The following is a 20,970-nucleotide window of genomic DNA, read 5'->3' as shown; positions in this document are numbered from 1 at the left end:
AGTGGAAAGAGGAAGAACAACATCCCTTTTACAAAGTCAAAATGGAGGGCAAGAGACTGACTGTATCTTGCATTATCTTTGTGAGTCAGGCTTAGGTTGTTCAGGTTAGCTCTCCTTACCACACGGGAGTGGTAAGTAAGGTATATAAAGTGTAAAGTGCACAGTGTAAACTGTGGCCTAGAGGCCACTGAGTCTGGGTGAAATGGAATGAGATTGATTTTGGAAGCTACACTCCAAAATTCTTATTTCATTTACTCTTTATTATTTCCACATAGGATTTACCATGGGGATTTCCATGTCTAGTTTTCTATAAATGTGGGTAAAATTAACTTCTGTGTAAGTACTCAAGGTAACATGTGGTTTTGAGTATAGGACTGCCTACATTTCACCCTACTGAAAATACAGAATCTGCTGGGGATTGGAAGGAATTCAAATGTAAAAATCACAAAGGGATTCTCCAGGACTCATCAACAATATACACAATTTTCTTTATTCTCCATAGGGTTCCACTTTTCCACAGGGTGCTGAAGAGTGACTCAGCACTATACTGTGGTTTGGATTTCCCTACAAGATAGACAGAACATGGGGTAACCATCAGGGCAACACCCTGACATGCTAGCGACTCCTCTCCTTCACAGTCCTATACAGACTCCTACAAAGTTGCATTGCTATCCCATTACTTTTATTTCCCTGGAAGTGAAACAAGCTTTGGATAGATAAACCTTTTCCTATTAGCCCTACTTAGATAGTCCAAATCAAGTCAAAATATTTTGTTCTCCTCATGTCTTGGCTTTAGCTCCTTACTGCTCCTCCATTGAGAGAATGTGGCACTTATATAATCTTATTCTCTCTTCAAGAGGTACACTGCACTGGAAGATTCTCTTCTTATCCTCTATCTGGAGGATAATACACTTGAGCAGGTAGGGTTTATACCAGGAATGCAGGGTTGGTTAAATATTAGGAAGCCCATCAGTATAATTGACCATATCAACATCAAAACAGAAATCATATGATTATCTGAATAGATAGAGAAAAAGTGTTTGATAAAATATGACAGCCTTTCTCATTCAAAACACTGGAAAGCCCAGGAATATTTGGAGTCTTCTTTAAAGTGATAGAATCTATTAAAAACCATCAGGAAGCATTATATGTAATAGGGATAAGCTAGAAACAATTCCAGAAAGAACGGGAGTGAAGCAAGGATGTCCATTATCACCACTGTTATTCAATATTGTCCTGGAAATGTTACCTATAGCAATTAGAGAAGAAAAAGAAATGGAAGGAATTAGAATAGGCAAAGAAGAAACAAAGCTATCACTCTTTGCAGATGACATGATGTTATATTTAGAGAATTCGGGATAATCAAGTAAAAAATTACTTGAAACAATAAATTTAGCGAACTTTCAAGATATAAAATAAACCCACATAAATCACTGGCATTTCTATGTATTGCTAACAAAGCCCAGCTGTAAGGAAACTTCTAAACTCAAATGAGATAGTTGCCTAGGGATATGGAGTGACAGGTGAGGAAGACTTGGATTTATTTTAAAAAAAATAGGCTTAAATTCTTCAGGACTTCTGTAGTTAGCTGGCTAGGTGTTGCAGGGTAGGGAGTATAATCACAAAAGAGTTGTAAAAGTCCTGGGGCTGTGAACTGAAGAACAGGGGAGAAGCCCCATAGAAGCTGAAAAGCAGTAGATGGCAGCTCAATGGCAGTCATTCAGTAGAGCCCCTAATAAGGGATCCAGATGGAAGTAATAGTAGATGCATAATGAACTGCAGCCTTGTGAAGGAAGCACCTCCCTTGGTGATACCACCAAAGATGTTGATTGCTCTGTGGGGGAAAAAGCATCAGCAATAGAAATATGTTACCCTGATGATGTATCTTGTGCATCCTGTTTTTCAGTGGAAATATGGCAGTCTTTTGTATAGCTGAATCTTTCTTATCCCTTATTTTGCCATGCTATGTACTTAAATGACGTTTGCTTTGGATGAAGGTAATCTCTGGTTGGTTTGTAATGTCATGAGATGTCATTTTGACAGGAGATTGACCCACAATGTGCCTAGAAGCTGGGTCAGCTGTCAGGACATACATATGTGAGTGGAGACACAAGGGCTCTCATTTGTCTCCTTTTCTTTAGTTCTCCTTCATCCCTGTTCTTTTTTTTAATTTGTCCTTCATCCTCCCTTAGCTCTCTTTCATTGGGTTACAGAGAGTGAGCTCTTTGTGCTGACAGACCCTCTTCTACTTTGCTCTCTTGATGTCCTCTCACTACCTTGTTATACCAGGCCTTCCTCTGGCTCATCCATTCCTTCTCCCAATTCCTGAATTGGCTTCTCTGAAGTATTATGGTAGAACCCTAATGGGACAGAACCATTGATTCAAAGTTGGAAGGGCTCTCAGAAACCATATAGTAGAACCCCCTCATTGTACAGATGAGGAAACCTAATGCCCAGAGATGTTGAGCAGTGTAGTTTTTGGCAGAGCCAGGATTTGAATCCAGCCTTCTGATTTCACTACCAGTATGCTTTGCATTGTGTTGCTTTGCTTCTTATTTTACTTATAGGGCAGAGTTGGCCCTGGGTAAAATGAAGTAGGAGAATTCTGTGCCTTCATTCCATGCCACCCTACCTCTCCTTCTCCCATCCAGTTATTCCAAACCTTTACAGTTACTTATCCCCAGGATCTCAAAGTACCTCCCCTCCCTACTCCTATACTTAACCTTTTGGGATACTTTTTCTCTGAGTAGAAACCTATCCTATCTCTTTCCTTTTCTCTTCATAGAAACTCACCTGTCCTGTTTTACACTCTCCCAGGGCCTTGGTACTGACTGGGACCAGGAACAAATTAAGGACAACTTGTTAATTAATGCTATTCCTGTGGAAAAGATGGAGAAATGTGGGTTGAATGATTGTGCAATTAGGGAGATTCAGAACTGGTTGAATGGTGGGATCCAAAGAGATGAAATAAGTGATTCAATGTTTACCTGACACCTACAAAATGGGACTTGATATACTAGTCACAGAGAACAAAATAGATCCTTGAATCCAGGGCATGAATGAAAAACTAAGTATTTCTATTATAGACAGGAGAATAATTAATAGTGGGGGTGGGGAAAGGCAGTACATACGTGCATCACAACAAGAACAAGAGTGGCCATAGTTCCGGGCAAGCCTTATAGCTAGCCTTAAGGGAGGGAACCCAGATGGGCAGGGAACAAATATACATTGTGGTAGGATTCTTGAAAGGTGCCAGGATCAGTAGCCCATACCCAGATATTTCCTTGGCCCTGGCTCTGGTCAGGGACAGGCAAATCTGGGATAAACAAATCAAGACTGGGCTTAGGGAATGATCTATTTCAGATTTGCATCCATAAAAGGGGTAGGATTCTTTTTCAATCCATATTAGGCACATATAGTGTCCTCCTGATCCTCCTCTGTTTCTTCCAGCTGGGTTCCTGTATAACATGAAGAGAGCTGCTGAATCCTTGGTGAGTCTGGCCTGCTATCTGATCACTTCTGGGTAAAGTGTTCTGAAGCATTTGAGTCTCAGCAGATGCTCAGTAGAGAAAAATGCTCACCCTATTTAATGTCTTCTTAATGATCTTCTTTCTCCTGGAGTCTATGGCAGCAATCCTAGGAAATGGTTTCATCATCATAGTGCTGGGCAGGGAGTGGGTGCGATGTTGGACCCTGTCCCCTGGTGACATGATCCTGGCCAGCCTGGGCATCTCCCGCTTCTTTCTCCATTGGGCAGCAGTTGTTGGTAACTTCTACAGATATTTCTCCTCAGGTGACAACAGTCTATATTTTGACATTTTCTGGAATTTCACTAATGTGACCACATTCTGGTTCACCACCTGGCTTGCTGTTTTCTACTGTGTGAAAATTTCTTCCTTCACTCACCCAATCTTCTTCTGGCTAAAATGGAGAATTTCCCGATGTGTCCCCTGGCTACTGTTGTGTTCATTACTGATATCCAATTTGATATATATCACATCTTTTGTAAAGACCTATCTTGTTTTGTACCTGCCAGTCACTGGGAATTACTCAGAAAAGGCTGATAGAGCATTTGTATCACGGAGGTATTCTCACTTCTCAATGCAAATGTTAGTTTTGTTTATTCCTTTCCTCTTCTTCCTTGCCTCCACCATCTTGGTTATTTCCTCCCTATGCCGACACTTGAGAAACATGCAGCACCACAGCGCTGGTCATCAGGATCAGAGTATACAGGTCCACATTACAACCCTGAAGTCACTTTTCTACTTTCTCATCCTCTATACATCATATGTTCTGCCTCTGATCATTGCCATCACACCACCCATTTCAATTTGTAGGTGTCAGTTTTGGGTTTGTCAGGTCGTGATCTATGCTGGCATCTCCATCCATCCTGCCTTCCTGATCCTGAGCAGCTCAAAACTGAGAAGGGCCCTGAAGAAGATGCTTCATAACCCAGAGACGGCATGAGGAGAATTAAGTCTGTAGTGAGCATGAGAATTAGAAAGGAAGAGAGAGAAGGAAGGATGGAAGCAGGAAAAGAAGGAAAAAGATATATGTGTGTGTGTGTGTGTGTGTGTGTGTGTGTGTGTGTGTGTATATACATATATACATACATGTATAATTTATATAACTTTATACACACACAGTACATACAATGGAGATAATAGTATTTTCTCTTCCTACCCCAGGAGGTTACCCAGAACAAAGCACTTTGCTAACCTCAAAGTGGTAGAGAAACAGGATTTCTTGCTATTCCCTCATCACCCTCTTTAGAAACCTAGAGTGGCTGTCATTTACCTCTGAGAGTCCAGCTGAAATGCATTATGGGCTCAAGCTGACCACAGCTCTGTTCCCACTGACAGACACTAGACTGTTCTCATTGGATCCGCTTGAGATGATTATACCTGAAAATCTTTTTCAGTCATGGCTTGACTTTTTTGTTGTTTTCCCATTCCTTTTAAAACTCACCTGGAAGCAAATCTTCTATTTCCAGTCCAATGTCAGTTCCTTGAAGGTACTACTTTGTGTCTTTGGACCCCTAGAAGAGAGAACTGCAGATAAAGACCCAGCCTTTTTGTTACGAAGTTCTGGATTCAATATTACCCAAGACATGCTGGTTGGGTGAGTCAGAGAATTGATAACCTCTGAAGGTCTGTATCACAAAGAGATCATAGAAATAGGAAAAGGACCCACAAGTACAAAAATTTTTATAGTAGCTCTCTTTGTGATGACCAAGAATTGGAAATTGAGGGGGTGCCATCAGTTGGGGAATGGTCAAACAAATTGTGGTATACGAATGTAATAGAATACTGCTGTGCTATAAGACCTAATGATCAGGCAGACTTCAGAAAAACCTGGAAACTCTCATATGGAATGATGCTGAGTGAAGTGAGCAAAACCAGGAGAACACTGTACACAGTAACAGCCACATTGTGTGATAACTAACTTTGATAGACTTAGCTCTTTTCAGCAACATAAGGATCTAAGACAACTCCAAAAGACTCATGACAGAAAATGCTATCCACATTCAGAAAAAGAAGTATGGAGTGTGAATGCATATTGAAGCATATTATTTGCTTTCTCTCTCTTTTTTTTTCTTGTGGTTTCTCTCAGTGGTTCTAATTCTTCTTTACAACATGACTAATGTGAAAATACATTTAATATGAATATATATGTTGAGTCCGTATTAATTCACATGACATATTGGGGTGGCTAGAGCGGAGAGATGGAGAGAAAATTTGTAACTCAAAATCTTATGGGGGTAATTGTTGAAAACGGAAAGTAAATAAATAAATTTACTAAAGCAATAATTATTAATAATAATTAAATTAATTAAAATTAATTAAAAAAGAAATACTAAGATAGTTTTGTGATCTTAACCATTTCGGATTTCCCTCCAATAATGCAGGTCACGTTTTATTTATGCCTGTGTATTTCCTCTGATTTTGTCGATGGACTCTCATAAGTTCTTCATAGGGGGTATGTCCAATGTCATGAAGGAAGACCTTCTTCTTCACCTTCCACCATCTTGAAGATACAATGGAGTAGTCTGCCTATTTACATGTTATACTTTTCTCTTGCCATGTTATGATAGGACCAGAATTTTAATGACTCAGTTTCCAGGCCTTCCCTCCTCACATCCTAAACCTAATTGGTTCCAGCTTCCTTGACATAGCTTCCTGATCTGGGGGCTTGAAAAGGTCCCAGCACAGTGGAATCAGACTTGGTAAGTGCCTGCTACTATGTAAGTCTCCACACCCACATGACTTACTGACTAGATGAAGTTTCCAGATGGAGAGGAGGAGGACCATGGCTGGAAAAGCTAATGTCCATGTTGTATATTCTTGCTCTGTTAGGGCAAGGTAAACCTGCTCCTTTATCAAATGTTTGATGACTTTCAAGTACCTCAATTTGTCTCAACACTGAACTTGCATCAAGTTTTGCCCCTCCGTGGGTAAAAATAGACACAGGGAAGGAGTAGGAAGTTGTGCAAAGGACAATCCAGTCATGGAAGCAGCTGCACAAGGAGAGGGGGAAGCCTGTTTTCCAGAGAGTCTGGCACAGTCTAGCAGAAGTTGGGAGGGTAAGTGGACCTGGGGAAATGTGAGCCATGGTAACAAGAGAGTGGTAGTGGTTGCCTGGGGGTGGTCCCAGCAGCATAGGACAGCAGAGGACTCCAAGGGAATTCATGGGATGGGGAGGGTGAAGGGGAAGAATTCTGTTCTCAGGAGGGAGCATGCCTCTCTGGATGTTGGGATAAAGCCCTCTTCATTCTATGTCAGTTGAAGTACTGATGGTTTTCCATTTCCTATGGGATAAAATCTAAACACCTTAACTTAACATTCAAGGCCCTCCATAATTGTTCCTTTCCAACCTCTTCAACTTTATCTCTCCTGCCACAAATTATTCCCTAAAATAGTGATCAAAATGTCCTAATCTTTGTTCCATGAACATGGTGGCCTGCCTGTAGTTAGTTATTGCACCTGCCTGGCATGCTCTTCTCTCTTCTCTTATCCAAATCTTACATTTCCTTCAAGGATAAGCTCTAAGTCCCACCTTCTCTGTGAGAACTTTCCTGACTTTCCTAGTTTTCAGTGATTGTTCCCTCCTGGCAACTCCTGTAGGACTTTTTGCCTATAACATTTAACTTGCCACTTAAAATGTTCTGTATTATGTTATTAATTATTTTTGTCAGTATATGCTCCTGTCTGCAATGAGACTGTAGTTTCTCGAAGGAAGATGATATATGGGAAGCCTCTTTTGAGTCCTTTGGATCTGGTGTAATGCTTTCCCCACAGAGGATACTTAGGAAAATGGTAGATGGTGATTGAGAAGCAGAGTCTAAGTTGAATTTGTTTTTGTGTGCTCAGTAACTAGCATTGGAACTTGTCTGGAGTCAATGCTTAATAAATGCTTGTTGAATAAAACAGTGATAATGATGGCTGATATTGACTGTACTAGAATTGGAATATGAGAAACATCACAGATGGGACTAAATCTGGAGTAGAATTAGTGGAAAGAGGAAGAACAACAACCCCTTAATGAAGTCAAAAACAGAGGGCAACAGGCTGACTGTATCTTATATTATCTTTGTGAGTCAGGCTTAGGTTGTTCAGATTGGCCCTCCTTACCACACAGGAGTGGTAAGTAAGGCATATAAAGTGTAGAGTGCATACTGTAACCTGTGGTCCAGAGGCCCCTGAGTCTGGGTGAAATAGAGTGAGATTGATTTTGGAAGCTACACTCCAAAATTCTTATTTCTTTTACTCTTTATTATTTCCACATAGAATTTACTGTGGGGAACTTCCAAGTATAGTTTGTTTATAGTTTATGTCTAGTTTTTTATAAATGTGGGTAAAATTAACTTTTGTGTAAGCACTCAAGGTAACATGTGGTTTTGAGTATAAGACAGCCTACATTTCACCCTACTGAAAATGCAGAAGCTGCTGGGGATTGGAAGGAATTCAAATGTAGAAATCACAAAGGGATTCTCCAGGACTCATCAACAATATATACAATTCTCTTCATTCTCCATAGGGTTCCACTTTTCCACAGGGTGCTGAAGACTGACTCAGCACTAAACTGTGGTTTGGATTTCCCTACAAGATAGACAGAACTTGGGGTAACCATCAGGGCAACACCCTGACATGCTAGTGACTCCTCTCCTTGAGAGTCCTATACAGACTCCTACAAAGTTGCGTTGCTATCCCATGACTTTCATTTCCCTGGAAGGGAAACATGCTTTGGACAAATAAACCCTTTCCTATTAGCCCTACTTAGATAGTCCAAATCAAGCCAAAATGTTTTGTTCTCCTCATGTTTTGGCTTTAGCTCCTTATTGCCCCTCCATCTGAGGGCAGGGAGCACATGAATATTCCTGTTATCTCTTCAATATTTACACTGCACTGGAAGATTCTCTTCTCAGGATAGGTCACAGTCCTGAGAAGCAACCTTCAAGTCTGGAACTGATCAATATATCTCCATAATAGGCTAAAACTCTGGAATTTGACCACCTAGGAAATAGCCCTCCTCCTCTAATGAGGAGACTGATATTGAGGAATGGCAGTATCCATCAACTCTGTTCTCAGGCCATGTGAACAACCATAGAAGGGACCATGTATAGTAGACTTGCAGTATTTTTTATCTTCTGGTGCTCCACATACTAGAAATCTACTGCCCATAGTTCCAGTAAGGATTACGCAAATGGTAGCTAGGTTAACAAGGATTGGAAAAGGGAGCTATAGGAATTCTATCCAAGGGGCATTTGCATCTTCAAAGAAGGGGATAGTTTAATGACTCACTACTTTTTATCTGTTCTCTTTTACTGAGATATACACATAAAGAACTCAGCTTTCCTCATGTACATATGGAGACATCTAAAAAGGGAGCAATGCTATTAACTACTCTCTTTTGGGATTACATGGAAAATGATGATATTATGTATTCTCTTCATCATATTCCTTGTGCTATCTGTGAAGTTAGTAGGGACCAGTTTTTTCTCATCATGATATAAAGGAGTTGAGCTATCAGATTCTTTTCTCATTTTCTCATTTAATTAACCCACATTGATTATGTGCCTACTGAGTGCAAAATATTGTTCTAGGCACTGGTACGTTGCTATCTTATATATTTTTTATTGTCTCTTATCTATACTTCTGACTCTCCAGGACTTTCACGAAAATGCCCCAGAAACATCTTTATCCTAGAATCCACACATTTGAAATACCTTCTGCCATTGTGGACTCTATCTCTGATTGGCCAGTTCTTTCTAATGCCTCTATTTTAAGGAGGATGCTGAGGCCACTCACATCTTTATTCCTTTTCAGACTGTATCCTCACTTTCCTGGACATTGTCTACAATCCCACCCCGCCTTCAGCTTCCTTTTATATGTCTTCCCTTTTTAGAATATAAGCTAGAACATAAACTCCTTGAGGGGATATCTGTCTTTCTTTCTGCTTTTGTTTGTATTCCCAATGCTTAGCATAGTGCTTGGCACATTGTAAGCATTTAATAAGAGCTTGTTGATGTGACTTAATGTGGATCCTCCCTCCACCAATATGTATATTTAAATCTCTTCAAATTTTCTTGTCTTCTGAAAAATTTATGCCTGTTTTTCTATACATCATCCTTAGAGTATGCAGGAGATCGCACAAAGATGACACAAGACAGAGCCGGAATGTGAACCTAAGTCATCAACATTTCAGTTGTACTATATTGCCTCCTATTTGATTAATAAAAGAATCCCCCTGTTCTTCCCACCATGATATTGGAGTGCAACTGCAATGTGCTGGACATGTTATTTGCATGCCAAATGCATGTTTGCCTAAAATACTACAGAGAACTCACAGAAGGCAAGTGCTCACATGGAGATCAGAAGAATTGATACAAGGACACTCTCAAGGACTCCCTGAAAAATTTTGGAATCAATTGTATGACATGAGAGACACTAGAACAAGATTCCTTGGCCTGCTATGCTCACATCAAAGAAATTGTACTTTGTTAGCAAAGTAGAATTGGAGTAGCTCAAAAGAAATGTGAGGAGCACAAATTTAGAGATATCTTCACTCTAAATATTCCTGTGGGCTATTTGTGACTTTCCTATAGTAGAGCCTTCCAGATCTCATATTGATCTGATAGGCCACAGTCAGACACACTACCTTGACTCCAACATAGAGATACCACTTTGGTCCTGTTCAAGAATGAAGGAAATCAACCAACCAATAATGGAGTAAGGGTGTTGGGGTGTGTGTGTGTGTGTGTGTGTGTGTGTGTGTGTGTATGTGTGTGTCTATGTATGTATTTCTAGAGGACCCTCTTCTCTTCTAGGTTCTCTTTCTGGGTTCTTCTTTGGTGAGTCAGAACCTTGGTAGAACTGGACAGGAAGATACATGAATGCAAGTCAAGGACAATTCATCTTGAAAGTAATGGATGCAAATCTCCTACAAGCTCAATTACTGTTTTTCCCTTCAAATCTCTTTGATTTACATTGCATTTGACTAATTTTTTTGTTAGAATGTTGAATGTCAGAAAGTTAGAAAGAATTGAAATGCTTTTCTGTCTTTTCTCTGAATCTATCCATCCTTCCACTTCTGTGGATAAATTGGTTTTTCTTCATTATTTTCTCATTTAACTCCCCTTTATACTGTTCTCCATATGCCTCAGGTCTCTATTGTTCAGTTAGTTAAAAATCTTCCTTGCCTTCAACTACGGGCCTAGAATTTAGTTCCATAAATTTTATCAGGGTTCAACTGGTTACTTAAAGGAATCTGGAGACAGCTATTAAAAACACTTAACAACCTAATCTTACTCCTCAGGAAATAGACATAAAAGGATGGTGTGGAAGCCATAGTGATTTCTCAGGAGTTTGCTTGGATTTACACTTGAATGTTTTCTAGAAGCCTTGTAAGTGGTGTTGAGACTAATGTCTCTAGATGCCTGTCGCTTGGACAACTATGTCCATCATTTTGTTGATACTTGAACCAATTAAGTCTTTCAGAAGAATCTGTCTGCCCGACTGGAACATCCTGCTTCTTCCTTTCTCCTTATTTTAACCCAGATCAAGACTCAGAATTCTGGCCTGGGCTGGACAATGTGAGATCCCATCTAAGAGGAAAGAGCCCTCTGTGTTGTGGAGGGTGAAAAGGCCCTAATTCTGCCCTCCATTTTTTAGGAAGACAAAGAGATAATAAGATAACTATCCCATAGAACAAAGTAATCTTCAGGGCTAGGTGAATGGATAGTTTGGATGAAGACGCAGCTTTAGGACTAAATCTTGTGGGTGAGACTATAGTGACTCAGGGGTGAGCTCAGTGAGGAAGAATGCAGGCCTTGTTAATGAATTAGGAAATGTTCCTAGTACAGATGTAAGAATTTTTCTCACTGTAGATAAATAGCAGGATGGAACCCCATCTCAGTATCAATGGACCTCAATCCCCAGAATGGGCAATTGTGGAGAAAACCAGATGACACAAACTCAGAGGGATGGCTGCCTGTCCTTGGAAGAGCAACACTGCTACTTGGCAAGTTTTAGAAAGCATTAACAGCACATAATGAAAGCCCTCCTTCCCAGGCTTACACGAAGCTTATTTCAGAATCCCTTATTCTTTCTAGTACAGTTCAGCCTGCTTTCTACCTGCTACTCCATGCACTTCCCTATTCCCACTGTCAATGGATGTGTATTCTGGGAATGAATTTCATTTTCATAAGAACCATTTCTTTCCTTTTCCTAGCATTTAGTTTCTATGTTTCTTGCTTCTATCAGCACTTCCCAACTGATTCTTGAAGTTTAGAGGATTTCTCCCTTTTTTTTCTCCAACTGCCTTTTTCTATTCTATGAAAGGGAGAGGCAATGGAAAGAACATTGGTTCTAGAGTCAGATGACCAGAGTTCAAATCTATTACCGAGGTGACCTTGGATGAATCACTTAACTTTTCCAGGCCTCAGTTGTTCTTTAAAGTGAACAGCTTTAACTAATTCAAGGGTTCTTAACTTGGGGTCAATAAATTTAAAAAATACGTATCTTTTTTGGATAACGATTTAAGTATAAGTGGTTTCCTTTGTAATCTTACGTATTTATTTTATTCATTTAAAACAGTATTCTCAAAAGAGGTCCATAGACTTCACCAGACTCCAAAAGGGATCAGACAAAAAGAAGGTTAAAAAAAGATGGTGTCTGAACTCCTTTGTGGCTGTATATTCCTGTGACCCTCCATGGCAGCTGATCCAGTCTGTTTCTTACAATCTTCTATCAAGAAGCATCTTAAGATCACACTAGTTCTTTTGACTGCCCCATCATCTACTGACTCATGTTGAGTTTGCATCCACTAACACCGCACCCACCCTGCCTTTTTCATACCAGTTGTTCCCTGGCCATTCCTCTTCTGGGCTTCTTCAGGCCACCCTTAATTAATATATTATACTATTATAATGTGTTATTACTTCCTTCATCCTCCTGGATGTTTGGTGGCTCTGACACCTGGAATATTTCTAGTACCTTTCACACATTTATCTCTATTCTCATTTTGCTGAAGTAAATTTACTAGCTGGTTGCAATGGCTAGTTTTGTTCTTGGCTTCAATCCTGCAGGCCCTACTGAAGGGATGCCTGGCTTCTTCATGTTATTCTCTGTAAGAATCTCTGGGAAACTCCAATTGACTTTCCTGTTAGAAGCTTGCCCTTCTTTCCAGGCACTCCCTTTCCATGCCTCTTCTTTCTGGGTCAACTTGGATACCTAGTTCATTTTCAAAACTGAGATTATTGACAGGTTTACCATTTGTGCTGTCTTCCTGGTTCATTCATCATTAGATAAAGCCCCATCCTGGAGGAGTATTCGTGTTTGAAAAAGAATAATTTGTACATATAGTCACAAAAAGGTAATTCTTCTTTCTCTTACTCTTACATATAAGGACAGACATCACAAGCCCTATACCATAAGTGCTGGCAGGTCATTTGGAGGAGTAGTCAAGCTTTTAGGGAGTAGGGTTGGGAGGCAGGTTGGCACAATGGAAGGAGCACTAACTCTCTAACTGGTAGAACTAGGTTCAAGTCCCGCCTCTGATGCTTAGTATCTGTGTGACCTTGGGCAAGTCACAATGTGAGCAGCCCTCTATTTTTACATTCACAGAATTTGAGGGTTCGACTAGATGGCCTCTGAAGACCTTTCTAGGTGTAGCTCTATGATATTATGATAGAAATGCTTAACTTCCAACATGAGAGCTGAAGAAATGATTTGCACTGATTCAAGCGAGGAATGCAAATCACATGCAGTTGAAAAGAGCAGAGGTAACTGAGGCTGGTGGAGATTTGCATCCACACAGAGCTGCATAGACCCTTCCTCCCCAACCTCACAGAGTTCTTAAATTATACTGTGGCTTAGAGAGAAAGGCTAGAGCTTTCTCCTTGCTAATCATCAGGCAAAGCAGGAGCTCCATGTATCAGAGGCCAGTAGAGATCTAAGCAAGAGCTGTCATTATAGGAGTGACTGAAATGATAGGACCATTTACAATCTTTGCCATGGTTCTGTATATCCTGTTGTGCTTCCTGGGCATCATGGCTAATGGCTTCATTGTTGTGGTACTGGGAAGGGAGTGGGTTCGATGCCACTGGCTTTCTCCCTGTGATATGATCCTCATCACTTTGGGTGCCTCCTACTTTTACCTGGTGTGGCTTTGAATGATGCACAACTTTTACTATTTTTTTCACCACCTGCAATATTCCAAGGAGGCTACCCACCAGTACTTTGGGATTTACTGGGATTTTCTGAATTCAGCCACATTCTGGCTTGCCACTTGGCTTAGTGTCCTCTTCTGTGTGAAGATTGCAAACTACACTCACCCCATATTCCTTTGGCTGAAGTGGAGAGTCAATGGACAGGTGCCCTGGTTCCTATTAGTGTCTCTGCTAATCTCTTTTATTGTCACCATGCTGTATTTTGTGGGGAACAATGCTTTGTACCAGGCATTCTTGCAGGGTACACTCTGGGAACATAACTTATTACGGCTTCACTTGGAAACTAGAAATCCACTGTTTTACCTTTGAAACTCATTACTTTGTCTATCCCCTGTTCTATGTTTGTAGTATCAACAGTTCTGCTGATTACCTGTATGAGGAGACACTCCTGGAAAATGCAACATAGTGTCCACAGTGCCCAGGATCCCAGTACTCAGGCTCACACCAGAGCTCTGAAGGGTCTGGTCTCCTTCTTAGTCCTCTATGCTCTTTCATTTTTGTTTATGATCACAGATGTCTTTTCTGGTTTTGAGGGTTCCTGGTACTGGCTATGGCAAATTGTGCTTTACCTGTGCTCATCTGTTCATCCCTTCATACTTATCCTTGGCAACTCACAGCTAGGAGTGGTATTCATGATGCTTCTTCTTCTGCCTAAAATCTTCTGGAATGACAAGAGAATGTCATCTCTTATCTAAGTTACACACTTCTCTCTCCCATACCAAAGAAAAGACTTTTTACTGAGGCCTGGAGCTAAGCATAGCTTTTGACCTCAAAGTTTTCATCATATTGAAGTCCCAATAGAAGTTAAGGATTTACCTCATTAAGTATTCCTGTATTCACATATTCAGATGAATCTGTGATCTCATCGATTTAGGAGTGTCTGACTTCCAGTGAGGAAGTTGATGTCTGTCTGTGCTCAGCCTGCTTCCCTTTTGTCCTCCCTTGAGTTCGCCATAAGGAGTCTCCAGCCTGCACCTTGGAAGCCTTCCTTCCTCCTGACATTTGGAGAGTACCAGCAGAATACTCTGGTTGTCCTCTTGTCATCTTTCACCCTTGTCACTGTGTCCTATTCATCTAAGAAAAGAAAAATATCACGTATCTTTCAAAGAACATTTTCTTTCTTTTTGAAATAACCATGATGACTTTCTTCAAACGACCCTCAGAAAGGTCACTTCTGGGTTGTCATTCCAAAAACCAAATGTATAAGAATTTCACAGATGCTTCTCCTATCACAGTATCCATGTGATGAAATCACTTCATTTTTGTATTTTAAGAAATTGTAAAAAATTCTGTTTTAATGTAATTTTCTTTTCTTTTTTTAAAATGAGGCAATTAGGGTTAAGTGATTTGTTCAGAGTCACACAGTTAGTGAGTGTTATGTGTATTAGAGTGTATTTGAAGTCAGGTCCTCCTGACTCCAGGGCAGGTGCTCTATTCACTGTGCCACCTAGCTGCCCCTTTAATGTTATTTGAAAGCCTTTTGTTCTTGCTAGGATAGAAGCTATTTGAAAAAGCAATCTGAGGAAATCTAGGTTAGAGCACTAATTATGGAAGGCAGTTTGTAAGAAGCTCAGGTTGGTAGACTCAATGACAGATATTAGAAGAAGCCATTGTAAGTAAATTTCGAGGGACAGGTTTTTTTTTTTTTTACTGGCAGGATAAAGTTTGTAGAATCTTCTTTGATTTCGAGCTGATGGTACCTTAGAAGCCATTTACATGGGAGGAAAATAAAACCTAGAGAAATAAAATTACTCCAACAGTGCACAGGTAACTTGAATTCAAGTTTTTGAGTTCAAATCAGGTCTCTTTTCATTAGACCAGTGTTTTTAACTTTTTTGTTTTTTGAACTTCTTTAAATACCACTACCACCACTACCACCAACAAGTGTATTATGAATCTTCAGGGTAATATAATATTATTATTATTTGTAATAACTAAAATGACAATTTTAGTTCAAAATTAAAGCTCAAAATTAAAATTTATTCTATATTGTTGTCTGCAACTAAGTGGAGTACTTGGCAGGAGAGCGTGAAATGAAGAGACATGGGCTAGGCGGGTCAGTGAAGACTGAGCTGTTTATTCATCTGAAGGTACAGCATATATAGAAAAAACCTAATATAACTACAAAGAGTCATTCCCATGAGACTCTCCCCATACATCTTCTGTCTACATGACATTACAATATATGTTTCCTTGTTATCAGGGTTCATAGATCGGACAGTATACTCCAAGGTCTTCCCTGTTGCCACCTGCACAGAGGAGTATAAACCTAATGTTTCAAAGAGCAGGGAGGGATATTCAAAAGAGCCTGCCTTGCTTGGAGTTTGGGGAGCCAACTTCCTAGTTGGCACCCCAGCTCTAGGGGGTCAAGACCAGGCAAGAGTCAAACTCTGTCCTGGATCATCAACCCAGATCAGACTCCTTAGGCCTGGCCCTCAAAATTCTCCTGTTTTGTTTTGCAAGCAGCTGGAGGCAATGAACATCCGTTCCTAACACTCTGACCCATGATTTAATCAAGGTGACAACACAAAGAATAATAAAACATAGTATGATAAATACCTCTGTCCAAGAAAATGCATGAAGTAACAAGGCAGATAAATTTTTAAATATATTGATTGCACTTAATTTTTTCAATATCTCTATAGCCAGATTTGTTGGATTAACCCCAGGGATATGACTGTCTGCAATCTCCTGGGTTATATTAGCTAAAGAAAATAAATCAGCAGAAAGGCTACTATTATGCCAAATACCCTCTAAATGATTCTTAATCCTGTCCCATTTTACTATACTAGAATTATATGGCAAGGGAGTAACACATATCATAGTAAAATGATAATCACATTTTAAAGTAGCTCTAAATACTGTTTCTGCAAGTTTGTCCCCAATGAATTCCACAGCATCTTTTAGCACATCTAGTTTTTTTTCTGAAAATCTAAATCAATTTCCCCTTGTTTTTGAAGTGCCAATAACACATTCCGAGCCAATGCTTCGGGATGCCATGCATCTTGTAATTGTTGTATAAAGGTATCAAATGATACTGTTGATGCAATAATGGATGAGATAAGTGATGCCAAGGACACGATTCCCCGGATGACACATTGTACACATCTCCTAAATACAATACTGATTGCTGTAATAAATGGACTTTATACAATATATCTCTATCAATAGCTTCTTGTGCTTTACGTGCGAGGCTTATATTTTTTTGCTAAGTCATTTACAAAGGGTGTAGTTTGAATTTCAGATTGTGGCACAATAGATGAAATAGTAGTGGATACAATAAGAGAAGCAACAATGATTAAACCAGTAATAAGAAGACCAATAAATTGTTTTGATTGACTTAAGGAGGAAGTAATAATTTGAGGAGCATGTTCACCAGAGTTCTGGAACTGTTCATGTGAGATGTTAGTAGGGAAAATAGCAAATGATGATTGTTCTACTAAAAGTACAATATAGTCATTATTATCGATACATTGTTTGAAAGTACAATTGACACAAGTAACATTCTATTCAAAAGTAGTATTAGATTGAGTAAAATTTACATATCTGTTAGACAAACTGGTATTAAAAAATGATGTTACAAGAAAAAGCCAGGGTTCAATATTGTCGCTAAATTCTGAAAAACATATAGGTGTCCTGGAAGCTAGAGATCTGAGGGTAATTGCAACATTGGGTCTGTCCTGGAGAAAGGGATCTTCTTGTCTTTAGAATATACAGGTGTTATTAGTATATATAGTTCCCAATTTGTCTATATATGTGAGGGATTGCAACCAGTGTGGAAAAGGAAAATAAGTACAGTGCTGAACACTCTGTACATTACACACTTGAGTAGAAAGTAAAGCTACTATTGCTAAAAATACAACTTCAGGAGTCTTCCATCACTTGATGAGAGGGAGCTTTCACTGGACCCCATGTGGGAAGGCAACTGGTCGGCTCCTTCTGTGCTTTCCCTGAATCCTCATACTCTGCATTTGAGATGTGAGTTGTGGTACACGCTAGGACATTTTCCTCTAGTATCTAGACAGGTTTATCAAAGTTTTCTGAAAAAAATACAGGCATACCCTTGTCTCCTTGTTAGTAATGGATTCAGGCCTCTGGATGTTTATGTTTTTCAGCTGGAATGTACCCATCTTTGTTAATATTTAAAAAATTAATAGCCAATTATCAAAAATTAATAGCCAATTGTCGATGAGGGGTAATAGCCCAGATAACCCCCACTGTTTTGTATAAGAAGAATAGTTTTAATATCTTTGTTTTTAATTATATAGAATGCCTGTGATCAGAGAAATGTTATAAAAAGCATAAAAGGAAGCAAATGTTTTGCTGGAGCATTATCTGTTTTAATTTGTTTAAGTACACCATTAACTGTGAAGGCTTGTAGAATATGATCAATCACATGTTTAATTGTTTCACTTGTTTGTAAAGTGGTAAAAATGAAAGAAGAAAAGTATTGATTATAACATGAATATAAGAAAGTTTTTCAAAAGAAGGCATATGTTACATTCATTTGTCCAATATGTTTGGGAGAAAAGCCTCTGGGATTAATGGCAAAAGAAGGAGGGTTAATAAAAGTGATACATTTGGAACAGCCTTTTCAAAAAAAATATTATTTTTTATGCTATGTTTCTAATACTGCAGGAGTTTATTTCAAAAATAGTCACAACATGTTATCCTCTTTACTGTTAAGATTGCTGTATTTGCAGAATGTAGTTAATAAAAAGTTCAATAAAAGCTTAATAAAAAGTTAAGTGGCAGCCTTCTAAAAGTTGTTGTTAGACTTAATTGTTTTCATGCAAAAAGCTTCTCTTTTGTCAAAAGCCACTGTTCCACCCAAACAGGTTTATCAGATTTCCATTGTATTTTATCAGCTTTGTAGATAGGAGAAGCACAAAGAGTGGCCACCACTTATAAATTTTTTTGGGGAGGTGGGAGAAAATAACACCTCCTATTGATGTAAAATACCACTCCTCCACAAATTAAGGAGAATTAATTGGGTTTCAGCTATCTTTTATTCTACCAGTTTAAAATTCATCTTTTGTTTGAGGTGTAAGTATTCTTGGTGAGGTGTCTGAGGGTGGTGAAAAGATTAAATAATTGATTAGTGGTGATCTGCGAGGCAGGCTAAAGCTAATTAATATCTTTAAGAAATTTTTTGAAAATTATTAAGAGTTTTTAAGGAATCTTGCCTAATTTGTAATATTTTGGGGGTCTAATTGTAGACTGTGAAACAATATGTCTAAAGTAAGCAAAGGGTGATTTCTTTTGTGCCTTTTCAGGGGCAATTATAAATCTATGAGACTGAAAGGCTTGTTAAAGCTCAGGCATTAATATGGAGAGTTTGCTAGTAGCAGAACAACTACAAAGTATATCATCCACATAACGAATTATTTTTGTCTGGGAATAACTCTGTTTAACAGGTTTAATAGTGTCATGAACAAAATTTTGGCACATGGTGGGAAACATTCCTTCTTAAAGGAACACAATAGGGAAACTTCTATATGGATTTAATGGAGACAACTATACCCAAATTCAGACTCAAAACAAAATTAATTATAGTCCTAAGAGTCTTTACCTCAAACAGCAAGTTTCACTAATCGCGGCTTAAAGCCAGATACAGTTAATTTTATTCTCATGGAGTTGTAATAAGTAATAAAGATTTAGTAGGATTCACATATATATAAGAAATTTCACTTAACATTCTTTTTTCTCAGATTCAAATGTGTTACAGTGTAAAAGCAAATCATTAGAAATCATTTTTATATACTTGAAAATTCGCAGCAAGCCAAGTTCATTGTTTGGGAACTGTATAACCCAAACAGGTTCTTCTCTCAGGGCAGATGACCTTGCCCACACAGATGGTTTCTAGGAGCCTTGGCAAGTTTACAAAGTAAAGGGAATTGCCTTGTGCCCCTCCTTTTCACTCATGAGTACTTAAAAATACTAGGTTTTAACATTAAAACAGTAACTTCAAATAACTTAATTAACAATCTTATAACTTTCAGAAGTGATAGTCAAATTGTTTTAACTATAAGCTTGCTGAAGGCTTGCACTGATGGGTTTGAGGATTTAGGTTAGGCGAGGTTGTTCCTGTTCCTGTCCATTATCTAAGAGCCACCTAGGTCAGAACATAGGCTCTCCAACCTCTCCCAGGCACTATCTTTCCCTTGAGAAGATGAAGGATTTTCAACAAACCTTGAAAGATAACCAGAAGCGAGGAAATGACTTTTGCGGGGGACTCCCCCCAGTTACTGTTACCATGAGAAAAATTATTATTTTTCCATTCTGGTTTCTGTTCCCACAAATGGGGTATAAAAATCCTAGCCCTCAGATCAATAAATAGAACTGGTTCTGAACGTGTTACCCACCTGGCTCCCGTATTTCTTTATCTCTCTCATACTCGCTGGAAAATAAACACTGTCAGGGACACAGGTGCTCGGGACAATTGGTGCCCAAATGGGGACACAAACAGGAGGTCTGAAAGAGTGGTTTCCCTCAGTGAGTAGCCCTTGACCACGGGGGGCTATCTGGCCAACAGCCATAACAAGGAGTGCTCCACCTGTCTGAAACAAGATGGGAAATGGGTCACCGGAAAGCAGATGACTCCCGCTGTTTGAAAAAAGACAGCAAACAGATCGCCGGATAGGGAAAAGAGGTGATTCCTGCCATTTGAAAAAAGACGGCAGACAAGGTAGGGCGATAATTTCTTCCTAAGTAGTTTTAGTTCACCAGGTTTAGCGGGATATTAGAAAAACAGATCAGTATGTGTGTTTTATTTTCACTTTGAATTGAAGTACCTTGTTATATTCAGTTTCCAGTGAAGGTGAAGTTACACGGGCTGACTGAGAGCATAAGAAAAGATAATCAGTTGAGAATATAAGAAAATATAAGCAGTTGAGATGGGCAGAGCTCTTCAGCAGAAAAATGAGACAGAAAATATCCTTTAAAAGTGTTAAAATCATTGGCAATAGACAGGGGATTATTAATCACTTTTGGACAGCTGGTTGAATTTTTAGATACAGTGGAACAATGCTGTCCTTGAGTTTTCAAGGAAGGAATGATAGATATAGAAAAATGGGAAATAGTAGGTAAACAATTAAGTGATTACTATCTTCAAGAATATGGACCTAGTGCTTTTCCAGTGTCAACTTTCACAATTTGGAATATACTTAAAATATGTCTCCAAAAACCAGAAGAGGTGTCTTTAGCCACAAAAGTAATTAAGGAAGAAGCCTCTTGTTCCA

General features: G+C 39.1%; 1 protein-coding gene and 1 pseudogene across 1 annotated transcript; both read left to right on the top strand.

Moving 5' to 3' along the window:
* Window positions 1–3,573: 3,573 nt before the first annotated feature.
* Window positions 3,574–4,467, top strand: LOC110216191 (taste receptor type 2 member 134-like). The gene has a single exon (XM_020997990.1). It carries the CDS (start codon window positions 3,574–3,576, stop codon window positions 4,465–4,467), a length of 894 nt encoding a protein of 297 aa, XP_020853649.1.
* A 9,046-nt stretch (window positions 4,468–13,513) lies between these two features.
* Window positions 13,514–14,424, top strand: LOC110216193 (taste receptor type 2 member 41-like; annotated as a pseudogene).
* The last annotated feature ends 6,546 nt before the right edge of the window (window positions 14,425–20,970 follow it).

Source organism: Phascolarctos cinereus, unplaced genomic scaffold, assembly GCF_003287225.1.
Source record: "Phascolarctos cinereus isolate Bilbo 61053 unplaced genomic scaffold, phaCin_HiC Scaffold_1;HRSCAF=81, whole genome shotgun sequence".
Classification (NCBI taxonomy): domain Eukaryota; kingdom Metazoa; phylum Chordata; class Mammalia; order Diprotodontia; family Phascolarctidae; genus Phascolarctos; species Phascolarctos cinereus.
This window is presented reverse-complemented; position numbering and strand designations above follow the sequence as displayed.